Here is a 25,139-nt window from a genome sequence, read left to right as displayed (position 1 = left end):
TGATATTTAATTTCATATTTTAAATCTGAGTTTGCATTGATAGTGCAAAAACTGAGCAGCAAAGTGTTCAGCGTCCAATTCAGCTAGTGTACAGTGGTTCCAGCTTGTATTGTGGCAATTTTTTAAATACTTCCTTATCCTGTTTTACTAGTGCACAGAAATGTCTGGCAGGTGTTAAAGGGACAGTATACACTCATTTTCATATAACTGCATGTAATAGACACTACTATAAAGAATAATATGCACAGATACTGATATAAAAATCCAGTATAAAACTGTTTAAAAACTTACTTAGAAGCTGTCACTTTGGCTCTGTTGAAAAGGTAGCTGGAAAGCCCACTGCAAGTGGCAAATAAGACACTCCCCCCCTCCCCCTTGTTTTGCATATGAAAAGACCCTTTACACAAACAGGAGCAAGCTGGAGTAGGTAGTCGAGCGTATTCACATAAAACTTTGGGGCTTGGTTAGGAGTCTGAAAATCAGAGCAATGTTATTTAAAAATAAGCAAAACTTTACATTAATTAAAAAAAAAAAAACTTTATGGGCTATATAAATAGATTATCTACAAAACATTTATGCAAAGAAAAAATGAGTGTATAATGTCCCTTTAAGTGTATCTCCATTTTATTTACCGTTTATCAACTTGTTAGTTTTTTAAAAGAAACAGCATTTTAGAGTGTTGTTGCTTAGTATCAATAATCTGATTTTATAAAAGGCTTGTTTTGTACTTGAGATCTTCATCTGTGATGGATTTAGTTGCAATAGACTTACAAAATATATACACTTACTTAAAATATTTACTACACTATTTAATTTACACTTATGTCAAATGATGTGTAATTCAGGATTGTTTTTTTTTTTTGTTTTGTTTTGTTTTAAGCCAATATTATATATTTACTTTAATATATAATTTTCCAGGATTTAAAATATCATATTTTCACATTTTCATATGTATCTTTTTATATAAAAAATCAGAGTCCACATTATAATGTAAATTCTGACCAGTTTATGCTCACAATTAACTTCAAAAGTAACAACAAAATATTGTACTGCTGTAATTTGGCTAGCGCTAAATCAAAACAGCTTTGTAAACTGCCAAATTGTGTTAACATTTTCAGCAGATATTTTAATGACTATCAGCCAGCCAAAATGATTAACTAATCAATGTACAATTAAACTAATGTGTATCTTATTTGTTGTGATGTCTGCTTAGAATTCAGGAAGTTATATATGTTGTCATGTAGTCAGAGGCGTAACTAGAAACCACAGGGCCCAGGTGCAAGAATCTAAGAAGGGCCCCCTTTTTTTTTACATTTAACACAGAAAAAAAATGTGAATCAGATTACATGTCTGCAAAAGGAGGTACCCTGTGCCCACAGTCTGTGACATGGCCTGACCCCCTATTACTGTATATAGTGACACTGTTTAACCAACCAGTACTGTATATAGTGAGTTAGTGACACAGTCTGTAATCTGCCAGTGAGATGACTTTATAGAGTGACCACAGTAGTTTGTGACATGGTCCAGCCCCCCCCCGTAATGTCTATAGTGGTACTGTATAGTGACACTGTTTAACCCCCACCCCCCATGGTGTAGTAACAAGGTCCCTGTCACAGTTGTGTACTCTGCACCCCCTGTAGTTTTGCTGCTGAATGTAATTAAATACACTGCTGTACATTGGTGAGACACATTCAGTTAGGTGCATTTTTAAAATGTAATTTCATTTACACATTCTGGTATGTAGCATAGTGTGTGAAGTGTATGATAGATAATAAGACTTGCCAATCATCTTTCATTTTTATTTTCTTTAAATGCTACTACATTGTTATATAAGGTAATATATTTAGCTAAATATGGTTTGTCTTTATACTACCAGTTGTGCCTCTTTAATAGGTCACTTCAATCTATATGAGAACATGTAACAAACCACATTCTATGTTTTCAATGAACCATTGCGATTATTATGAAATTGACATTTATAAATCAAATCTTATTTTCTTAGGTGGATGTATTGGACAGATTGGGAAGAAGATGAAATAGATGACAGAATGGGAAGAATTGAAAAGGCATGGATGAATGGTCATAATAGACAGATTTTTGTCACTTCAAAGATGTTATGGCCAAATGGGTTATCACTGGACCATGAAAACAGTGTATTGTACTGGTGTGATGCGTACTATGATCATATTGAACAGATCTTTTTAAATGGTACCCAAAGAAAGGTAAGTGAAACATTTTGTTTGTGAATAAGTCATGTTTGTTGATTGCTACAAGATTTTATTTGGTTTATTTTAATATTCAATATTTTACATTTTAATTTTTATATATTAAATGGGAAATATAATTAAAATAGAACAAAAAAAACAATGAAATCTACATTTTCTACATGGAGAGATAGAATGAATACAACGTTGAATTTAGTTTTTATAATTCCGTTTACATAGGAAATTCTAAAGCTCCCCAAACTGCTTCCCGAGAATTTTAGCTCATATTTGACTCATGTGTTAAATGACTCCCAAAAAAGCATGGGGGGGGGTTCATGCACCATCAATAGACAACCAGGGATTGTTAGTAAAAAAATATATTTATTTAGGGAATATAGTGCTAACCAATAAAAGATTGTTGCCCGGCCACCAAACTAAGCCCATGAATGAATGTTAGCAAAGAAGTGAGGTAAAGAAAACAGATGAAGGAACTAAATGTTAAGGAACAAGAATATTCAAAAACAAATAGCCAGTAGATTACTTGATGTAATTAGTTTTATGTCAAAGCTGAATTCCTTATCTAACTTATGTTTTTTGTATATACGCAAAATACAGCCTCATATGTGGCTTGGCATTTACAACAATTCTTAAGGCATTATTGTTATCTGACTATCACTTGATATTTTATTTTTTTCAGGTAGTAGGTAGTGGTAAAGAGTTAAATCATCCTTTTGGGCTCTCCCATCATGAACAGTACATCTTTTGGACTGACTACATAACCGGATCCATATTCCAGTTGGATTTAAGAACTAAAAATGTTACTCTGCTAAGGCATGAAAGGCCCCCATTGTTTGGCCTTCAAATTTATGATCCCAGGAAACAGCAAGGTATGCTATATTTAGAATTTTACAGTATAAAAGTGAAATGAAGGAAAATGTTAAATTTTTATGAAAATCTTATAGATTTAGTTATGCATTGTTTCAATAAATTAATATAAGAGCAAGAGCAAAAATCCACATGGAATAAAGGCCTGGTATGTGACACATAATAAATCAATAGATGAATATTAAACTAAGCCGTTACAAAAACACAACATGCAGTGTGCAGTATGTAGATAGTCAATTCTACTCAAATGAAAGTGTAAGCAATGTCCAGAAACTAAGGGGACTGAGGCCGTAGCCTCTCCTACCCCTAAATAGCAATCCAGATCCCCCAATGTGTGAGAGGATGTGAAATGGCAAAGTATCTGTGTATATACCTGCAGGGCTGGGTCCTAGGTAGCTGATCAGGTCCACTCTTAGAGACTTCTTGAGGCGTAGAGGCAAAACTCTCACTCCCTCTTTCCACGTACTTAGACCAACTGGTTCGCACTGCAAAATCCCACTGTTTATCGCACACCCTCAGTTCAGATGATGTCACAGGATCGCAAATCCATAACATCTGTGTGAATAGCAGCTCTCTACGGCAATTAGGCCCCATATTGGCAATGAAGTGTCCAAGTACTCCAAGGTAAATAATAGAAAAAACAGTTCATAACAATCCAAGAATGAGACCAAAAGCGTGTCTTCTGAGGTCAAGATAAAAAACAAAATTTACTGATCACATATTAAAAAGGAGGGCAGACTCCAGACAAACGGAAATGAGAAAAAAAGAGTCTGACCGGTTTCGGTCTCACAGACCATAATCATAGACATAAAAAAGGAAGCACAGGTGTACAATATTTAAAAGCAGTAAACCCCTCCTATTGGAGGTACCTGAACAATCTCATTAACCCTTTATAGTTAGATACAATAAGTTCATCAGAAACTGGATGATAAAGACAAAACTAAAATGAAAACAAATAGGACTACAAGATACAGAAATAGAGCAAAATATATAACAAAATATTGTAATATATTACAAAATATGGTGCTAAACACATAACAATGCCTTTTGGAGTACTGACAAATATATAGGAACATTCATGTAGAGTCATCAAAATGTTGGATAAACAAATACATATATTTAAATGTACATTAATACATTAGTGTAAAAAAGATAACAAACACACTTATACATAAGAGCATATGTATACATGGGTACACACCAATTCCAAATAAAAACAAAAAACATTGTGGGGAATATGTGTTAAAAACCTGTATATACACATGCTACTCATTCTGCAATCTAATTACAAGGCAATGATAGTGAAGGTTAATACACGATGTAAAAATCGATCTAGAATACATTATATTGACATAGGGATATCAAAAACACAATGCATAGGGCTCAACCATATGTAAAGATATGCATAGATACACATATGCATATATATACATATACACATAAATACATATAAATATAAGGGAACATAAGCAAGCAACCCATATATATACATATCAAGAATTCAACAACATAAATAACATACAGATAAGTTAATGAGCAAATAAGATAAGTATATATATATATATATATATATATATATATATACAAACCCAAAATCTAAAGTCTGTATGTTAAGCATGCCCAAATACAGAAACACATGCATAATCAGCAAAAACAACCCATCAAAAATATGTGTATAAACATAAATATTCTGGTATATATTTGTATACATGCAAAAAATGCAAAAAAAAGCACAAAGACACACCCAGAAAAGTAATCAAAAAGCATCACTCAAAAATACTACAGCAAACTATCTATGCCAATAGTTGATGATGTCAAATTCCAAATTAAAACCCCTAGGTGACAGGCTATTCAAATTGTGTATCCAGTAGATCTTGTTTACACAAAATCTAAAATTTATCACCACCCCTAGGCAGTCTGATGACTTGTTCAATAGCCTGCCACCTAAAGGAACTCACATTTCCACCATGGACTTCTGGAAAGTGCCTAGATAGAGCCGATACAGCTCTGTAATATGTAATATACGAAAAGATGTTCTCTGATACGACTACCCACTTCTCTAGTAGTTCTACCAATATACTGCTGAGAGCAAACTGTACATTCAACCAGGTAGATCACAAATTTACTCTTGCATTCTACACATCCCCTAGTCTCAAAAACCTCAGAAGAAGTTGCGGATCAAAAAGTAGTTGAAACATTCATATGATCACAAGATTTACAAGATCGTTTGCCACATTGTCTTTATCATCCTGTTTCTTATGAACTTATTGTATCTAACTATAAAGGGTTAATGAGATTGTTCAGATACCTCCAATAGAAGGGGTTTACTGCTTTTAAATATTGTACATCTGTACTTAATTTTTATGTCTATGACTACGGACGGTCTGTCAGACCGAAACCGGTCAGACTCTTTTTTCTCATTTCCCTTTGAAGTCTGCCCACCTTTTTAATATGTGATAATACATTTTGTTTTTTATCTTAACCTCAGAAGAAATGCTTTTGGTCTCATTGTTGGATTGCTATAAACTGTTTTTTCTAATAAATGAATATATATTGGTACATGTAAAAAAAAGAAAACTTTTTTTTTGCCAAAAAACTAGAAAGAGTGATGTACAGGTGATACATTTAAATACCTTTAAATAAATAAGAGAAGAGGTTGTTATCTTTCAGGACACTGAGGACCATATGATCTAAAGCCCTACGGTCTGTCAAGATTATCTAATAAGTCTCATGTCTCTTCAGATAATTTTATAAAGGTCAATTTTAGTAAGTAATGTTTATCTCACTATGCAGGGTTCTGGATGTGATAGAGAGACACCTATATTATAATACAATGCTCCAACCATGCCAGCAAGTTTTTTATCTTCTGTCTCTGAGGAAGATATTGATTTCCTGAAAGCTTACAACTCTTCCCTCTTAGGGCTTGTTTCCAATTATTAAAAATTGAGTTTTCGCAAGGTAGCAAAAGGAAAAAACTGCTGTTGGAAGCCACTACAGTTGCCAATACAGTTTTCATCAGTTTCTTATGGTGCATTTTCTATCATTACCAGCAGCCATAGTCTGGCTGTCGAAAACAATGATGTGTCCCATAGAAACCAATAGAAGCCAAAAAAGTGCAAATTTACACCTGGGGCCAATTTATCAAGGGCCAAATGGCCCCTGATGCCTCTGTTTCCATGAGAGTCTTCAGGCTCTCTGAAAACAGCAGCAGGTATGAAGCAGCGATTTTAAGACCACTGCTCCTTTACTTGTCCGCCACTTCTGAGGCTGCGGACATCAATCCGCCCGATCGGGTTGATTGACACCCCCTGATAGCGACCGATTGGCTGCGAATCTGCAGGATACTGCATTGCACAAGCAGTTCACTAGAACTGCTTGTGCAATGTTAAATGCATTCAGCGATGTCTGGCGGTCATGATACTCCAGACTTGGTAATCACAGGTAAGGAGCACAGACGTTAAATGTAAATTCTATAGTGTAAAGTTGGGTTACTATGTTGCTATGGTTTGATTTTTGAGAAATCCAATGTTGGATGCAAGTGTTTACACAATGTTAACTTACACCTACACGAAAGGAGTAACTACAAGCAATGCACAAAATATTTCAATGGAAACCTAGTAATAAAATGGATCTTTTAACTACTTTTAGATTTCTGAAACTTCTGTAGCTCACTGCTCCATTTTTAATAACTCAATGAAAATGCGCCTTTAGTTAGCCATTTAACAGCATGATATGTACATCATTGTTAGGTTTGCTTGTTTTTTAAATAATTTGAGCATTCTTCTAAACCTTAATATAACACAGTACCATTATTTATTTAAAGCAAAAACTGTTTGTGAATATTTGGAATTATTACTTATTATTTATTAAATGTGTAAGATATCTGAAGGGTATCCAATTCTAGTTCCTGTAAAATAAAGTTAAGACGTGTGTTTAATCAGTACAATTAAATAAAATTTAATAAAATAACACACCTGCGCTCAAGTAGAGTACATCTGAAGTCCTGGCAAGCTTGAAGCCATTGGCAGCTAGAGATTGACAAAACTAATTTGATACAAATTAGCATTAATATCAAGAAAAGGGAATGTAATAAACTTTCAATACATGTATATCATTTATTATTTATGCTAGAAATTTGCTCCTATCAATGCATTGACTGCATTTTTTGTAATCCTGTGAAAAATAATCATAGTAATACATTTTTTGTTTTATTTCTTGTATGATTTTCTTAAATGTGTAATATATTGTAATTCTAATGAAAGTAGAAAATAATAAACTTTTTAGTGAAATTCTTTTTTTAACGATATTCAGTAAAAACATTCTATTTTAGCTTCTTATATCTCACTCTTAGAGATCCTCTACTGTCTAAATAATCACCCACCTACTGATAATTACCTACATCAATTTACATTCTCTCCTTTGTCAAAGATTTCCCACATACACTGCAAAAAGCAGCAGATTTCCACAAGACAAAATGGGGAGCTGTCTAGGAGAATGTAGAGTCGAAGTGTGCTATACAACTATTTCTGCACTGCAATAAACATAGCAAGTCTAAGGTTCCTCAGAGTGGGATTTGTAGCTATAATCTTATTGGTGGCACTGTGCTGGCTATCTACATGTCCTGCCTTTATTTAGGGAGTTTTAGTATTAATTTTATTGCAGATGGAAACAGACTCCTTAGATACATTTGCCCAAGGGATTCAAAGCGTTAAAGGAACACTAAAGTCAAAATTAAATGATTAAGATAGGGTATGATTAAGATAGAGTATGCAATTTTAAGCAACTTTCCATTTTTCTTCTATTATAAGTTTGTGCTAATTTTTTTTATATGCACACATTCTTGGGCACCAACTCATATGGAGCATGTGGAAGAGTTCACAATGTATATGAGTGTATATGTATATGAGGCTATAACTGGCAGATAGCTATGACATCTCTTGGTCCGCTTGCCTGTATGTATCATTACACTCATCGGATTGTGTAATGCCCACCCCTTCATTCGCACAACCAATCGCATGACTAAAGAGGCTGTCAATCACCGAGAGCGAGCAAGCTCTCTGTGATTTTCCCTCGCCACCTCAGAGGTGGTGTAGGGTGTAAGAAGCAGCGTTCTAATGACTGCTGCTTCTTACATTGCGGGTAGCAGGCTTGCATATGCGAACCTGCCCCGCAAGGGCTCTGGAGCAGCTTTCGCTGCTTCGTACATAGAACCCAAAGAAAACTTTTACATTTAAAAAAAATAATTCTGCTAATAATTTAAAATGCAGAGTAATAATGGTGCTTTAAAGGACTAGTAAATACAGTATAATAAACACATGCATGATAAAAAAAACAACACAATAGCACTTAGTCTGAACTTAGTAGTAGATTTTTCTCCTACTGTATCATGTGACAGCCATCAGCCAATCACAAATGTATATACCCTCTTGCACATGCTCAGTAGGAGCTGGTGACTCAAAAAGTATAAATATAAAAAGACTGTGCCCATTTTGTTTATGGAAATACATACATTTTGCCCTCAAAATAAAGTGTATAGTTCCTTTTAAAAAAAATAATAATATATGAGTATCTTATTTTTTTTAAATAAATGCACAAAGCAGTTATAAGGGGTTAAAGTGAGGAGATGTGGGTTGTTAGAAAAAAAAACATTGCATTGTGGTCTATGTGGACTGTGTTTTAAGCTGTTAATATATATGTATATGCTTATATAAATGTATATTTATGTGTTAATATGTGTATATACAAATATAAACACATAAATAAATATGTATATATTAATATACAGAAACAAAAAAGGTATTCACTGCTCCTTTAAGAAAATATATACAAAGTATCCGAAGAAGACTAAGGGGTAAATGTATTATTGTGCAGATGGACATTATACAATGTAGCGTATCATGTCCACCGCACATAGATAAATTAAAAATGTATCATTGCATCAGCAGTTCTTGTGAACTGCTGGTGCAATACTGCCAACTGCAGATTTGCCGCCGCTAGCAGGGGGTGTCAATCAACCCGATCGTATTTGATCGAGCTGATTGCTGTCCGCCACCTCAGAGTTGGCGGACAAGTTAAGGGGCAGCGGTCTTAGGACCGCTGCTTCTTAACTTCCGCTTCAGGCGGAACTGAAGAGGAGTGGGTCGGAAACAGCATCTGCTGCTTCATAAATTGACCCCTAAGGCTTAGTATAAATATAAACTGTAAGCCACATCTCTGGAAACATGATCTGCGTCATCAGGACTTTGAATATATCCTTGAACAAATGTCCCTATAATCCCTCAAAACGCCAGGAGTGAAAAATCAAATATGCTGTGCAAATGTTAGGACAAACATCCACACCCCAACAATGTAATACAGCACTATGGGAGTTTTAGAAGCAGCTCATGCTGATATGGTCACACAGACCTCAGTGACTCACCTCTGCTGAATGGGGCTCAGTTTGTGTCCAGGTAAAATTCAAGAGCGCTCAATGCGCTCCGCCAATCACTGTGAACTCTGGCATCATACTAAGCAGGAGAGGGGAATCACGTGACCCAGTTGAAGCAATCCGGTCCTCCAGTTACCAGATTCTTTAGCAATCAGCTGTTCCAGGGATCCAAACACCAAAATCCGTTCCTGCTGCCAGGTATTGATAATAGTGCAAAAATGTTCTTTAAGCAGGTGACGGATAAAACAAAATGTTTTATTTCACAACTTGCGTTAAAAACACATCCATGGGTCAAAAAACAAAGGCAAAATCTTGCTGCATTTTGCCTTTGATTTGTGACCCATGAATGTATTTTTAATGCAAGTTGTGATTTTAGTTTTATCCTTCACCCGCTTAAAGAACATTTTTGCACTATATATTAATATACATATATATTTTAAATATGCTGCCCAACGCTGTGCAACTTAACTCTTTCTCTGCGCTAGATTCTCTGTCTTCTCTATCAGGATGAGAATGAGGCTCCTATTAGATAATATGATTAGATAATATGAAAGCACAATCTCATGAGCGCAAAGCTCCCATGCAATGCACTAGTATTACTGAGTGGTGGGAAAATATTGCACTCGCGAAAGGGCAATTTTGCGCTCCACTCGTAATCTGGCCCAAGATGTTTACTGTCTTTTTAAGTGCAAACAACAATATTAAAAAATCCATAATACCCCTTTTTTATACAATTTTTGCATTATTTTTTTTCCTGTATATACTTTAGTTCAGATACTATTTAAATCTTCTAATTTTAATGCACTTTGCTACAGAACACAGCCGATTGAGCAAAAATATTTATTTTAAAAAATAATTGTGCAGCTTCTTGTTAGTTTTTTTCAGAATTTTAACTCTGCCCTAATTTAAAATGTCTTAATTTGAGATGTTTATTTATCATGCGCTTAATAAATCCTGCTTTAAACATGGCTCCTTCCCAATGGCAATGAAGAAAAAAAATAAAAAAATCTAGCTTAACAAGCTTTCATTTGCAGTTTATTTACTAAATCTTTAATTCAATTTCTGTCCTGGGGATAATCTCTGGATTTGAACATTACACTCCCATTTTGTATAATCTGCATATAATTAAGCTTCTCTCTGCTGTCGCTATAGAGTTCCGAACATGCAAAGTAAATGTATGAACAAATGCAAAAAAGGAGATGGAATTTTACTAAATAATTGTATATTTTTTATTTATATTGCAATTTAGTTATGCTTGTTTTAAGTGCAAATATTTTAAGATATTCAGCAACTTGGCAGTTTTAGCTCTCTTTTTTTAAATGTAAATTAAGTTAAAATGTTATCTAGATGGATGTAAGCTCTAAAAGTTCTCACTCTAACAGTGCCATGTGTTCTGATACCATAAGCATAGACAGTTCTGTCACTATCAATGTAATTTGTATTGTAATGGTCTTGAATGTATAAAAAAATAACTCTTTCATGGTCAAACGCGTACAGTACCTGATATTTAAACTTCACTGTTCAGGCAAGATATTCTAAAGAGTCTCGTCAGTACAGCAAGGCCCTTAAAAACATTTAGAAATACAAATTTTATCTTGAGCAATGTTTGTTGCTTTTTAGTGTTTGTAATGTGAAACAGAGACTACTACATTATAATACAAGATCTAAAAAAACACATATTAACACATAAATATATATATTTGCTGCCATTGCTGCACTACTTACCCCCTTTGCTGCGCTTAGGTTCCGTGCCGTCTCTGATGGAATCAGAACGAGGCTCCCATTAGAGTATACGGAAGCGCACTCTCATGAGCACAATGCTTCCCAGCAATGCAAATATGAGCTCCCTTACTCATTGCTGACAACTTGTAATACCAGCGCACATTTGCGTGCACTGGTATTACACAGTGGAGCACACATATCTCTTTCACTAAAGTGATATTTAGCGTTCCACTTGTTATCTGGCCCTTAGTAAGCATTACTAAGTACTAAGAAGTTACGCAAAGACAAATATACATCAGTAAACTGCAATCCCTCTCCTCTGCCATATTTTTTTTTCCCAACTGTATTGGGACATATGTTGTGGCAATTCAAAAATGCTTCACAATCTGTATTGTGTGCAATAATAATGTCACAACAGTTTTAAACAGTTTTAAACAAAAAGTTACCAATAATGTCCTGTTACAAGTAAAAATTTACTTTAATTCAAACAGTATTTGTGGTCTGTTTGGATTTTGTAATGTGTGGGAAACTATTCCATAATGCTGGTATTTGCTGAAAATGTTAGTGCATTGATAACAGAAATTGGTTTAAGAATAGTGAACAATGAGTCCGACTAAATGGATCATGTACTACTAAGTCTGAAAGTGATAGTGACAAAAGGAGATCCGTAGGGATCCGTATTGGACCCAGTTCTCTCAATATTGTAATAACCTACACAAAGGATTAGTGAGCAGAATTCTTTGCAGATTATTCTATATTTCTAAGTTAATTAAATGAGAATGATATGTATTTACTATCCAAATTACTTAGGCCTAGATTTGGAGTTTGGCGGTAGAAGGGCTGTTAACGCTCCGCGGGTTTTTTTCTGGCCGCACCATAAATTTAACTCTGGTATCGAGAGTTCAAACAAATGCTGCGTTAGGCTCCAAAAAAGGAGCGTAGAGCATTTTTACCGCAAATGCAACTCTCGATACCAGAGTTGCTTACGGACGCGGCCAGCCTCAAAAACGTGCTCGTGCACGATTCCCCCATAGGAAACAATGGGGCTGTTTGAGCTGAAAAAAAACCTAACACCTGCAAAAAAGCAGCGTTCAGCTCCTAACGCAGCCCCATTGTTTCCTATGGGGAAACACTTCTTACATCTGCACCTAACACTCTAACATGTACCCCAAGTCTAAACACCCCTAACCTTACACTTATTAACCCCTATTCTGCTGCCCCCGCTATAGCTGACCCCTGCATATATTTTTTTAACCCCTAATCTGCCGCTCTGTAAACCGCCGCAAACTACGTTATCCCTATGTACCCCTAATCTGCTGCCCTAACATCGCCGACCCCTATATTATATTTATTAACCCCTAATCTGCCCCCCTCAACGTCGCCGACACCTGCCTACACTTATTAACCCCTAATCTGCCGCTCTGTAAACCGCCGCAACCTACGTTATCCCTATGTACCCCTAATCTGCTGCCCTAACATCGCCGACCCCTATATTATATTTATTAACCCCTAATCTGCCCCCCTCAACGTCGCCGACACCTGCCTACACTTATTAACCCCTAATCTGCCGAGCGGACCTGAGCGCTACTATAATAAAGTTATTAACCCCTAATCCGCCTCACTAACCCTATCATAAATAGTATTAACCCCTAATCTGCCCTCCCTAACATCGCCGACACCTACCTTCAATTATTAACCCCTAATCTGCCGAGCGGACCTCACCGCTATTCTAATAAATGTATTAACCCCTAAAGCTAAGTCTAACCCTAACACTAACACCCCCCTAACTAAAATATAATTTACATCTAACGAAATAAATTAACTCTTATTAAATAACTTATTCCTATTTAAAGCTAAATACTTACCTGTAAAATAAATCCTAATATAGCTACAATATAAATTATAATTATATTATAGCTATTTTAGGATTAATATTTATTTTACAGGCAACTTTGTAATTATTTTAACCAGGTACAATAGCTATTAAATAGTTAAGAACTATTTAATAGTTACCTAGTTAAAATAATAACAAATTTACCTGTAAAATAAATCCTAACCTAAGATATAATTAAACCTAACACTACCCTATCAATACATTAATTAAATAAACTACCTACAATTACCTACAATTAACCTAACACTACACTATCAATAAATTAATTAAACACAATTCCTAAAAATAAATACAATTAAATAAACTAGCTAAAGTACAAAAAATAAAAAAGAACTAAGTTACAAAAAATAAAAAAATATTTACAAACATAAGAAAAATATTACAACAATTTTAAACTAATTACACCTACTCTAAGCCCCCTAATAAAATAACAAAGCCCCCCAAAATAAAAAATTCCCTACCCTATTCTAAATTAAAAAAGTTACAAGCTCTTTTACCTTACCAGCCCTGAACAGGGCCCTTTGCGGGGCATGCCCCAAGAATTTCAGCTCTTTTGCCTGTAAAAAAAAACATACAATACCCCCCCCCAACATTACAACCCACCACCCACATACCCCTAATCTAACCCAAACCCCCCTTAAAGAAACCTAACACTAAGCCCCTGAAGATCTTCCTACCTTGTCTTCACCATCCAGGTATCACCGATCCGTCCTGGCTCCAACATCTTCATCCAACCCAAGCGGGGGTTGGCGATCCATCATCCGGTGGCTGAAGAGGTCCAGAAGAGGCTCCAAAGTCTTCCTCCTATCCGGCAAGAAGAGGACATCCGGACCGGCAAACATCTTCTCCAAGCGGCATCTTCGATCTTCTTCCATCCGGTGCGGAGCGGGTCCATCTTGAAGCAGGCGACGCGGATCCATCCTCTTCTTCCGTTGTCTCCCGACGAATGACGGTTCCTTTAAGGGACGTCATCCAAGATGGCATCCCTCGAATTCCGATTGGCTGATAGGATTCTATCAGCCAATCAGAATTAAGGTAGGAATTTTCTGATTGGCTGATGGAATCAGCCAATCAGAATCAAGTTCAATCCGATTGGCTGATCCAATCAGCCAATCAGATTGAGCTCGCATTCTATTGGCTGTTCCGATCAGCCAATAGAATGCGAGCTCAATCCGATTGGCTGATATTCTAAAGAGTCTCGTCAGTACAGCAAGGCCCTTAAAAACATTTAGAAATACAAATTTTATCTTGAGCAATGTTTGTTGCTTTTTAGTGTTTGTAATGTGAAACAGAGACTACTACATTATAATACAAGATCTAAAAAAACACATATTAACACATAAATATATATATTTGCTGCCATTGCTGCACTACTTACCCCCTTTGCTGCGCTTAGGTTCCGTGCCGTCTCTGATGGAATCAGAACGAGGCTCCCATTAGAGTCTACGGAAGCGCACTCTCATGAGCACAATGCTTCCCAGCAATGCAAATATGAGCTCCCGTACTCATTGCGGACAACTTGTAATACCAGCGCACATTTGCGTGCACTGGTATTACACAGTGGAGCACACATATCTCTTTCACTAAAGCGATATTTAGCGTTCCACTTGTTATCTGGCCCTTAGTAAGCATTACTAAGTACTAAGAAGTTACGCGAAGACAAATATACATCAGTAAACTGCAATCCCTCTCCTCTGCCATATTTTTTTTCCCAACTGTATTGGGACATATGTTGTGGCAATTCAAAAATGCTTCACAAGCTGTATTGTGTGCAATAATAATGTCACAACAGTTTTAAACAGTTTTAAACAAAAAGTTACCAATAATGTCCTGTTACAAGTAAAAATTTACTTTAATTCAAACAGTATTTGTGGTCTGTTTGGATTTTGTAATGTGTGGGAAACTATTCCATAATGCTGGTATTTGCTGAAAATGTTAGTGCATTGATAACAGAAATTGGTTTAAGAAAAGTGAACAATGAGTCCGACTAAATGGATCATGTACTACTAAGTCTGAAAGTGATAGTGACAAAAGGAGATCCGTAGGGATCCGTATTGGACCCAGTTCTCTCAATATTGTAATAACCTACACAAAGGATTAGTGAGCAGAATTCTTTGCAGATTATTCTATATTTCTAAGTTAATTAAATGAGAATGATATGTATTTACTATCCAAATTACTTAGGCCTAGATTTGGAGTTTGGCGATAGAAGGGCTGTTAACGCTCCGCGGGTTTTTTTCTGGCCGCACCATAAATTTAACTCTGGTATCGAGAGTTCAAACAAATGCTGCGTTAGGCTCCAAAAAAGGAGCGTAGAGCATTTTTACCGCAAATGCAACTCTCGATACCAGAGTTGCTTACGGACGCGGCCAGCCTCAAAAACGTGCTCGTGCACGATTCCCCCATAGGAAACAATGGGGCTGTTTGAGCTGAAAAAAAACCTAACACCTGCAAAAAAGCAGCGTTCAGCTCCTAACGCAGCCCCATTGTTTCCTATGGGGAAACACTTCCTACGTCTGCACCTAACACTCTAACATGTACCCCAAGTCTAAACACCCCTAACCTTACACTTATTAACCCCTATTCTGCCGCTCCCGCTGTAGCTGACCCCTGCATATTTTTTTAACCCCTAATCTGCCGCTCCGTAAACCGCCGCAACCTACGTTATCCCTATGTACCCCTAATCTGCTGCCCTAACATCGCCGACCCCTATATTATATTTATTAACCCCTAATCTGCCCCCCTCAACGTCGCCGACACCTGCCTACACTTATTAACCCCTAATCTGCCGAGCGGACCTGAGCGCTACTATAATAAAGTTATTAACCCCTAATCCGCCTCACTAACCCTATCATAAATAGTATTAACCCCTAATCTGCCCTCCCTAACATCGCCAACACCTACCTTCAATTATTAACCCCTAATCTGCCGAGCGGACCTCACCGCTATTCTAATAAATGTATTAACCCCTAAAGCTAAGTCTAACCCTAACACTAACACCCCCCTAACTTAAATATAATTTACATCTAATGAAATAAATTAACTCTTATTAAATAACTTATTCCTATTTAAAGCTAAATACTTACCTGTAAAATAAATCCTAATATAGCTACAATATAAATTATAATTATATTATAGCTATTTTAGGATTAATATTTATTTTACAGGCAACTTTGTAATTATTTTAACCAGGTACAATAGCTATTAAATAGTTAAGAACTATTTAATAGTTACCTAGTAAAAATAATAACAAATTTACCTGTAAAATAAATCCTAACCTAAGATATAATTAAACCTAACACTACCCTATCAATACATTAATTAAATAAACTACCTACAATTACCTACAATTAACCTAACACTACACTATCAATAAATTAATTAAACACAATTCCTACAAATAAATACAATTAAATAAACTAGCTAAAGTACAAAAAATAAAAAAGAACTAAGTTACAAAAAATAAAAAAATATTTACAAACATAAGAAAAATATTACAACAATTTTAAACTAATTACACCTACTCTAAGCCCCCTAATAAAATAACAAAGCAACCCAAAATAAAAAATTCCCTACCCTATTCTAAATTTAAAAAGTTACAAGCTCTTTTAACTTACCAGCCCTGAACAGGGCCCTTTGCGGGGCATGCCCCAAGAATTTCAGCTCTTTTGCCTGTAAAAAAAAACATACAATACCCCCCCCCCAACATTACAACCCACCACCCACATACCCCTAATCTAACCCAAACCCCCCTTAAAGAAACCTAACACTAAGCCCCTGAAGATCTTCCTACCTTGTCTTCACCATCCAGGTATCACCGATCCGTCCTGGCTCCAACATCTTCATCCAACCCAAGCGGGGGTTGGCGATCCATCATCCGGTGGCTGAAGAGGTCCAGAAGAGGCTCCAAAGTCTTCCTCCTATCCGGCAAGAAGAGGACATCCGGACCGGCAAACATCTTCTCCAAGCGGCATCTTCGATCTTCTTCCATCCGGTGCGGAGCGGGTCCATCTTGAAGCAGGCGACGCGGATCCATCCTCTTCTTCCGTTGTCTCCCGACGAATGACGGTTCCTTTAAGGGACGTCATCCAAGATGGCGTCCCTCGAATTCCGATTGGCTGATAGGATTCTATCAGCCAATCGGAATTAAGGTAGGAATTTTCTGATTGGCTGATGGAATCAGCCAATCAGAATCAAGTTCAATCCGATTGGCTGATCCAATCAGCCAATCAGATTGAGCTCGCATTCTATTGGCTGTTCTGATCAGCCAATAGAATGCGAGCTCAATCTGATTGGCTGATATTCTAAAGAGTCTCGTCAGTACAGCAAGGCCCTTAAAAACATTTAGAAATACAAATTTTATCTTGAGCAATGTTTGTTGCTTTTTAGTGTTTGTAATGTGAAACAGAGACTACTACATTATAATACAAGATCTAAAAAAACACATATTAACACATAAATATATATATTTGCTGCCATTGCTGCACTACTTACCCCCTTTGCTGCGCTTAGGTTCAGTGCCGTCTCTGATGGAATCAGAACGAGGCTCCCATTAGAGTCTACGGAAGCGCACTCTCATGAGTACAATGCTTCCCAGCAATGCAAATATGAGCTCCCTTACTCATTGCTGACAACTTGTAATACCAGCGCACATTTGCGTGCACTGGTATTACACAGTGGAGCACACATATCTCTTTCACTAAAGCGATATTTAGCGTTCCACTTGTTATCTGGCCTTTAGTAAGCATTACTAAGTACTAAGAAGTTACGCAAAGACAAATATACATCAGTAAACTGCAATCCCTCTCCTCTGCCATATTTTTTTTCCCAACTGTATTGGGACATATGTTGTGGCAATTCAAAAATGCTTCACAAGCTGTATTGTGTGCAATAATAATGTCACAACAGTTTTAAACAGTTTTAAACAAAAAGTTACCAATAATGTCCTGTTACAAGTAAAAATTTACTTTAATTCAAACAGTATTTGTGGTCTGTTTGGATTTTGTAATGTGTGGGAAACTATTCCATAATGCTGGTATTTGCTGAAAATGTTAGTGCATTGATAACAGAAATTGGTTTAAGAATAGTGAACAATGAGTCCGACTAAATGGATCATGTACTACTAAGTCTGAAAGTGATAGTGACAAAAGGAGATCCGTAGGGATCCGTATTGGACCCAGTTCTCTCAATATTGTAATAACCTACACAAAGGATTAGTGAGCAGAATTCTTTGCAGATTATTCTATATTTCTAAGTTAATTAAATGAGAATGATATGTATTTACTATCCAAATTACTTAGGCCTAGATTTGGAGTTTGGCGGTAGAAGGGCTGTTAACGCTCCGCGGGTTTTTTTCTGGCCGCACCATAAATTTAACTCTGGTATCGAGAGTTCAAACAAATGCTGCGTTAGGCTCCAAAAAAGGAGCGTAGAGCATTTTTACCGCAAATGCAACTCTCGATACCACAGTTGCTTACGGACGCGGCCAGCCTCAAAAACGTGCTCGTGCACGATTCCCCCATAGGAAACAATGGGGCTGTTTGAGCTGAAAAAAAACCTAACACCTGCAAAAAAGCAGCGTTCAGCTCCTAACGCAGCCCCATTGTTTCTTATGGGGAAACACTTCCTACGTCTGCACCTAACACTCTAACATGTACCCCAAGTCTAAACACCCCTAACCTTACACTTATTAACCCCTATTCTGCCGCCCCCGCTATAGCTGACCCCTGCATATTTTTTTTAACCCCTAATCTGCCACTCCGTAAACCGCCGCAACCTACGTTATCCCTATGTACCCCTAATCTGCTGCCCTAACATCGCCGACCCCTATATTATATTTATTAACCCCTAATCTGCCCCCCTCAACGTCGCCGACACCTGCCTACACTTATTAACCCCTAATCTGCCGAGCGGACCTGAGCGCTACTATAATAAAGTTATTAACCCCTAATCCGCCTCACTAACCCTATCATAAATAGTATTAACTCCTAATCTGCCCTCCCTAACATCGCCGACACCTACCTTCAATTATTAACCCCTAATCTGCCGAGCGGACCTCACCGCTATTCTAATAAATGTATTAACCCCTAAAGCTAAGTCTAACCCTAACACTAACACCCCCCCTAACTAAAATATAATTTACATCTAACGAAATAAATTAACTCTTATTAAATAACTTATTCCTATTTAAAGCTAAATACTTACCTGTAAAATAAATCCTAATATAGCTACAATATAAATTATAATTATATTATAGCTATTTTAGGATTAATATTTATTTTACAGGCAACTTTGTAATTATTTTAACCAGGTACAATAGCTATTAAATAGTTAAGAACTATTTAATAGTTACCTAGTTAAAATAATAACAAATTTACCTGTAAAATAAATCCTAACCTAAGATATAATTAAACCTAACACTACCCTATCAATACATTAATTAAATAAACTACCTACAATTACCTACAATTAACCTAACACTACACTATCAATAAATTAATTAAACACAATTCCTACAAATAAATACAATTAAATAAACTAGCTAAAGTACAAAAAATAAAAAAGAACTAAGTTACAAAAAATAAAAAAATATTTACAAACATAAGAAAAATATTACAACAATTTTAAACTAATTACACCTACTCTAAGCCCCCTAATAAAATAACAAAGCCCCCCAAAATAAAAAATTCCCTACCCTATTCTAAATTAAAAAAGTTACAAGCTCTTTTACCTTACCAGCCCTGAACAGGGCCCTTTGCGGGGCATGCCCCAAGAATTTCAGCTCTTTTGCCTGTAAAAAAAAACATACAATACCCCCCCCCCCAACATTACAACCCACCACCCACATACCCCTAATCAAACCCAAACCCCCCTTAAAGAAACCTAACACTAAGCCCCTGAAGATCTTCCTACCTTGTCTTCACCATCCAGGTATCACCGATCCGTCCTGGCTCCAACATCTTCATCCAACCCAAGCGGAGGTTGGCGATCCATCATCCGGTGGCTGAAGAGGTCCAGAAGAGGCTCCAAAGTCTTCCTCCTATCCGGCAAGAAGAGGACATCCGGACCGGCAAACATCTTCTCCAAGCGGCATCTTCGATCTTCTTCCATCCGGTGCGGAGCGGGTCCATCTTGAAGCAGGCGACGCGGATCCATCCTCTTCTTCCGTTGTCTCCCGACGAATGACGGTTCCTTTAAGGGACGTCATCCAAGATGGCGTCCCTCGAATTCCGATTGGCTGATAGGATTCTATCAGCCAATCGGAATTAAGGTAGGAATTTTCTGATTGGCTGATGGAATCAGCCAATCAGAATCAAGTTCAATCCGATTGGCTGATCCAATCAGCCAATCAGATTGAGCTTGCATTCTATTGGCTGTTCCGATCAGCCAATAGAATGCGAGCTCAATCTGATTGGCTGATTGGATCAGCCAATCGGATTGAACTTGATTCTGATTGGCTGATTCCATCAGCCAATCAGAAAATTCCTACCTTAATTCCGATTGGCTGATAGAATCCTATCAGCCAATCGGAATTCGAGGGACGCCATCTTGGATGACGTCCCTTAAAGGAACCGTCATTCGTCGGGAGACAACGGAAGAAGAGGATGGATCCGCGTCGCCTGCTTCAAGATGGACCCGCTCCGCACCGGATGGAAGAAGATCGAAGATGCCGCTTGGAGAAGATGTTTGCCGGTCCGGATGTCCTCTTCTTGCCGGATAGGAGGAAGACTTTGGAGCCTCTTCTGGACCTCTTCAGCCACTGGATGATGGATCGCCAACCCCCGCTTGGGTTGGATGAAGATGTTGGAGCCAGGACGGATCGGTGATACCTGGATGGTGAAGACAAGGTAGGAAGATCTTCAGGGGCTTAGTGTTAGGTTTCTTTAAGGGGGGGTTGGGTTAGATTAGGGGTATGTGGGTGGTGGGTTGTAATGTTGGGGGGGGGTATTGTATGTTTTTTTTTACAGGCAAAAGAGCTGAAATTCTTGGGGCATGCCCCGCAAAGGGCCTTGTTCAGGGCTGGTAAGGTAAAAGAGCTTGTAACTTTTTTAATTTAGAATAGGGTAGGGAATTTTTTATTTTGGGGGGCTTTGTTATTTTATTAGGGGGCTTAGAGTAGGTGTAATTAGTTTAAAATTGTTGTAATATTTTTCTTATGTTTGTAAATATTTTTTTATTTTTTGTAACTTAGTTCTTTTTTATTTTTTGTACTTTAGCTAGTTTATTTAATTGTATTTATTTGTAGGAATTGTGTTTAATTAATTTATTGATAGTGTAGTGTTAGGTTAATTGTAGGTAATTGTAGGTAGTTTATTTAATTAATTTATTGATAGGGTAGTGTTAGGTTTAATTATATCTTAGGTTAGGATTTATTTTACAGGTAAATTTGTTATTATTTTAACTAGGTAACTATTAAATAGTTCTTAACTATTTAATAGCTATTGTACCTGGTTAAAATAATTACAAAGTTGCCTGTAAAATAAATATTAATCCTAAAATAGCTATAATATAATTATAATTTATATTGTAGCTATATTAGGATTTATTTTACAGGTAAGTATTTAGCTTTAAATAGGAATCATTTATTTAATAAGAGTTAATTTATTTCGTTAGATGTAAATTATATTTAAGTTAGGGGGGTGTTAGTGTTAGGGTTAGACTTAGCTTTAGGGGTTAATCCATTTATTATAGTAGCGATGAGCTCCGGTCGTCAGATTAGGGGTTAATAATTGAAGGTAGGTGTCGGCGATGTTAGGGAGGGCAGATTAGGGGTTAATACTATTTATGATAGGGTTAGTGAGGCGGGTTAGGGGTTAATAACTTTATTATAGTAGCGGTGCGGTCCGCTCGGCAGATTAGGGGTTAATAAGTGTAGGCAGGTGGAGGCGACGTTGAGGGGGGCAGATTAGGGGTTAATAAATATAATATAGGGGTCGGCGGTGTTAGGGGCAGCAGATTAGGGGTACATAGGGATAACGTAGGTGGCGGCGCTTTGCGGTCGGCAGATTAGGGGTTAATTATTTTAAGTAGCTGGCGGCGACGTTGTGGGGGGCAGGTTAGGGGTTAATAAATGTAATACAGGGGTCGGCGGGGTTAGGGGCAGCAGATTAGGGGTACATAAGTATAACGTAGGTGGCGGTCGGCAGATTAGGGGTTAAAATATTTTAATCGAGTGGCGGCGATGTGGGGGGAGCTCTGTTTAGGGGTACATAGGTAGTTTATGGGTGTTAGTGTACTTTAGGGTACAGTAGTTAAGAGCTTTATGAACCGGCATTAGCCAGAAAGCTCTTAACTCCTGCTATTTTCAGGCGGCTGGAGTTTTGTCGTTAGAGCTCTAACGCTCACTTCAGAAACGACTCTAAATACTGGCGTTAGGAAGATCCCATTGAAAAGATAGGATACGCAAATGGCGTAGGGGGATCTGCGGTATGGAAAAGTCGCGGCTGAAAAGTGAGCGTTAGACCCTTTAATCACTGACTCCAAATACCAGCGGGCGGCCAAAACCAGCGTTAGGAGCCTCTAACGCTGGTTTTGACGGCTACCGCCGAACTCCAAATCTAGGCCTTAATATATGCTGGAATACATGAGTAATGAAATTTAACACAAATACAAATCAAATTATGCATTTGAAAAGAAAATCAATCTACTACCATACTACATAAATTATGTAGACCCTGGGAATCTGGGAAAAAAAAGTGATTTAGGGTTTTTATAGAAAACAATCTGTAATAGCAGTACTCGTTGTCAGCATCCCAGCATTAAAGGCAAAATGCAGAATTGTCCCACTATTTAAACGGCCATTATAGTGGAAAAATGACATGCTCTAATTAATTATAACAGTTAATTTTAATACTAACGATCCTGCAATGCTATGTATTTAACCTCTGCAAAGGTATTAAAAGTAGAGTTAAGGTTCCACTCTAGACTAGCAGTACATGTAAGAGGATCAGGGTTGTGCATTCTACTATATATTACTAAATGAGTACTGTTTCCTATGCCTTAAAGGGCTAGGCACACATTTGGAAATAATTTTATACTATATTGTTATGATTATCTTTGTGGAGCAAGAGACAGATGGCAGAACCTACTCCTTTTGTGGATGTTCCCTGGTGCCTGATGATGTAGGAGATCATCACCATTACTTCAGTAATTAGCTGCATGCTAGAGTGACATGTAATTACTCACTCAAAATGAGAAATACTTGTATTTCAGGAATCTCGTGTCCATCTAGGTAAATAAAAGTGGAATATGAGGTTCTTTTAAATTTCCAAAAATTATTTGCATGTTGTCCATTTTCCTACTCTTTATTGTGCTAACCTGCATCCTAAAAGGACAAGTGACCTTTCAGTTAAAAGAAATGCTTTAATTTCACTTGTACTTGTGCATTACATAGTGGGAGATAGGTGATCTGTTACAGACCTCCTCCATCAAACTATGCTTCTGTATGCGCTCATTGAAAGACAAAAAACATATTCAGATGGCATCAGTTTGTAAAAATGGCCTGACAGCCCAAAAAGATGGAAATAAAATAATAGGGTTATTGGTACCCAGATAGAGGTATGTAAGACATCTTATTTAAAAGAGGTAATCACTTTATTTGAAACAGACCAACTCATTTTGATATTCAGAGCAAAAATACTGTTGTTATTATGATACTTATGTCTGTCACCCATCTATATGACTGTGGGAGTTTTCCTTATTAACCAACACTGTTCCTTGGGTTGAGTTTTGCACAATAAAGTATTTCCTGTTAAATTGAATATCATTTCAAACAGCTTCAACTTAATATTTTCTACAATGACAAAGACATGTTATCAATGTTCTTTCCAACCATGTGTTAGGTCAAAGTGTCCCTTTGGGATATGATGTGATAGCTATTTTCTTTGTGTGTGGAATCCATAATATTTTTTGCATAGTGTTATGTTTGGATCAGACACTTGGGTGAAGGTTAGGTTTGGTGGGGTCCTAGAGGATGCTTCTGTCCATGAACATGGGTGACCCCTAGAGTGTGTTAGTGTTGGGGATTTCACAGATTCTAGAAAAACTTGAGGGTACTTTCAACAAGGAGTTTATAGTGACATGTGGTGGGTGTATAAGCTGTTTTTGGCTCCGTTGGTTTAGGGGGATTCTGTAGATAGGATAAATATTGCTCATATAGTTGTTGTCCGTTAATGCAGGGGATATTAGTGAATGAGAAGCACAGGGGATATATAGATGGTCTATTTGGAAATTGTCTTAGTCCCATTTTACTACATGTTATTGGGTGCCTTTGGAGGTTTGGTGACCAGATATGAGTGGTGCAGGGTTTTCAGCAACTTGGAGCTGTTGATAAATATCAGAGAAAATTGACTATAACAACTGAGAGGTGTTTGAATGTTAATTATCTAATCATATTTTGTGATCCAATATCTTGTTATACTTATGTATTATGTTTATTAGAATGAGGAAATTGTTTATTAGACTATTATAAAAGCACACAAGGCTTTGTAAAATCCTTGAAATAACTTTGACTGCTTGGTAAGAAAAAGCACACACACAGAAACCAAAAAAAAAAAAGAGAGTCTATAATACTTTAATTATTAAAAAGGAGGACAGCTTGTAATATACATACTGATTAAATTCATTATTATTCTTTTTAAGAATATAGGTGAATTGTAAATCCCTTTAAAATGAATATAAAAATAAATTAACTTGGACTGTTTTGCAAAGAGCCAGATAAAGTACTATGCCTGAGGAATGAGTATGGTAATAAAGCTGCATTGATTAAGAATGAATTGAATCCATTTGCTTAGCAATATTATAACAGAGGCTGGGGCATTTACAATTAAGAATATGATTTTACAACAAAAAGTAATAACAATTTGTTAGAACTATATATTGTTTTCTTAAGAAAATAAAAGCTATTGCAAGTGTACAATGCAGTGGCATTTATACCTTTTGATTTCTTTGCTTCTCTAGAGACTAAAGTCTACAAAGCAAATAATGACAAGTAGAGTGTTTCAAAGAT

The 25,139-nt window shown here is 36.8% G+C and overlaps 1 protein-coding gene across 1 annotated transcript in view; it reads left to right on the top strand.

Moving 5' to 3' along the window:
• Positions 1 to 25,139, top strand: part of LRP1B (LDL receptor related protein 1B) — a 2,715,774-nt gene that overhangs the window by 1,382,875 nt on the left and 1,307,760 nt on the right. The window contains exons 13-14 of the mRNA XM_053698264.1: positions 2,003 to 2,222; positions 2,902 to 3,091. Coding sequence (XP_053554239.1) covers positions 2,003 to 2,222; positions 2,902 to 3,091 — 410 coding nt within the window. The remainder of the gene's footprint in view (positions 1 to 2,002; positions 2,223 to 2,901; positions 3,092 to 25,139) is intronic.

Source organism: Bombina bombina, chromosome 1 (assembly GCF_027579735.1).
Source record: "Bombina bombina isolate aBomBom1 chromosome 1, aBomBom1.pri, whole genome shotgun sequence".
Lineage (NCBI taxonomy): Eukaryota > Metazoa > Chordata > Amphibia > Anura > Bombinatoridae > Bombina > Bombina bombina.
The sequence above is the reverse complement of the archived record's forward strand: the minus strand, read 5'-3'. Positions and strand labels throughout refer to the sequence as shown.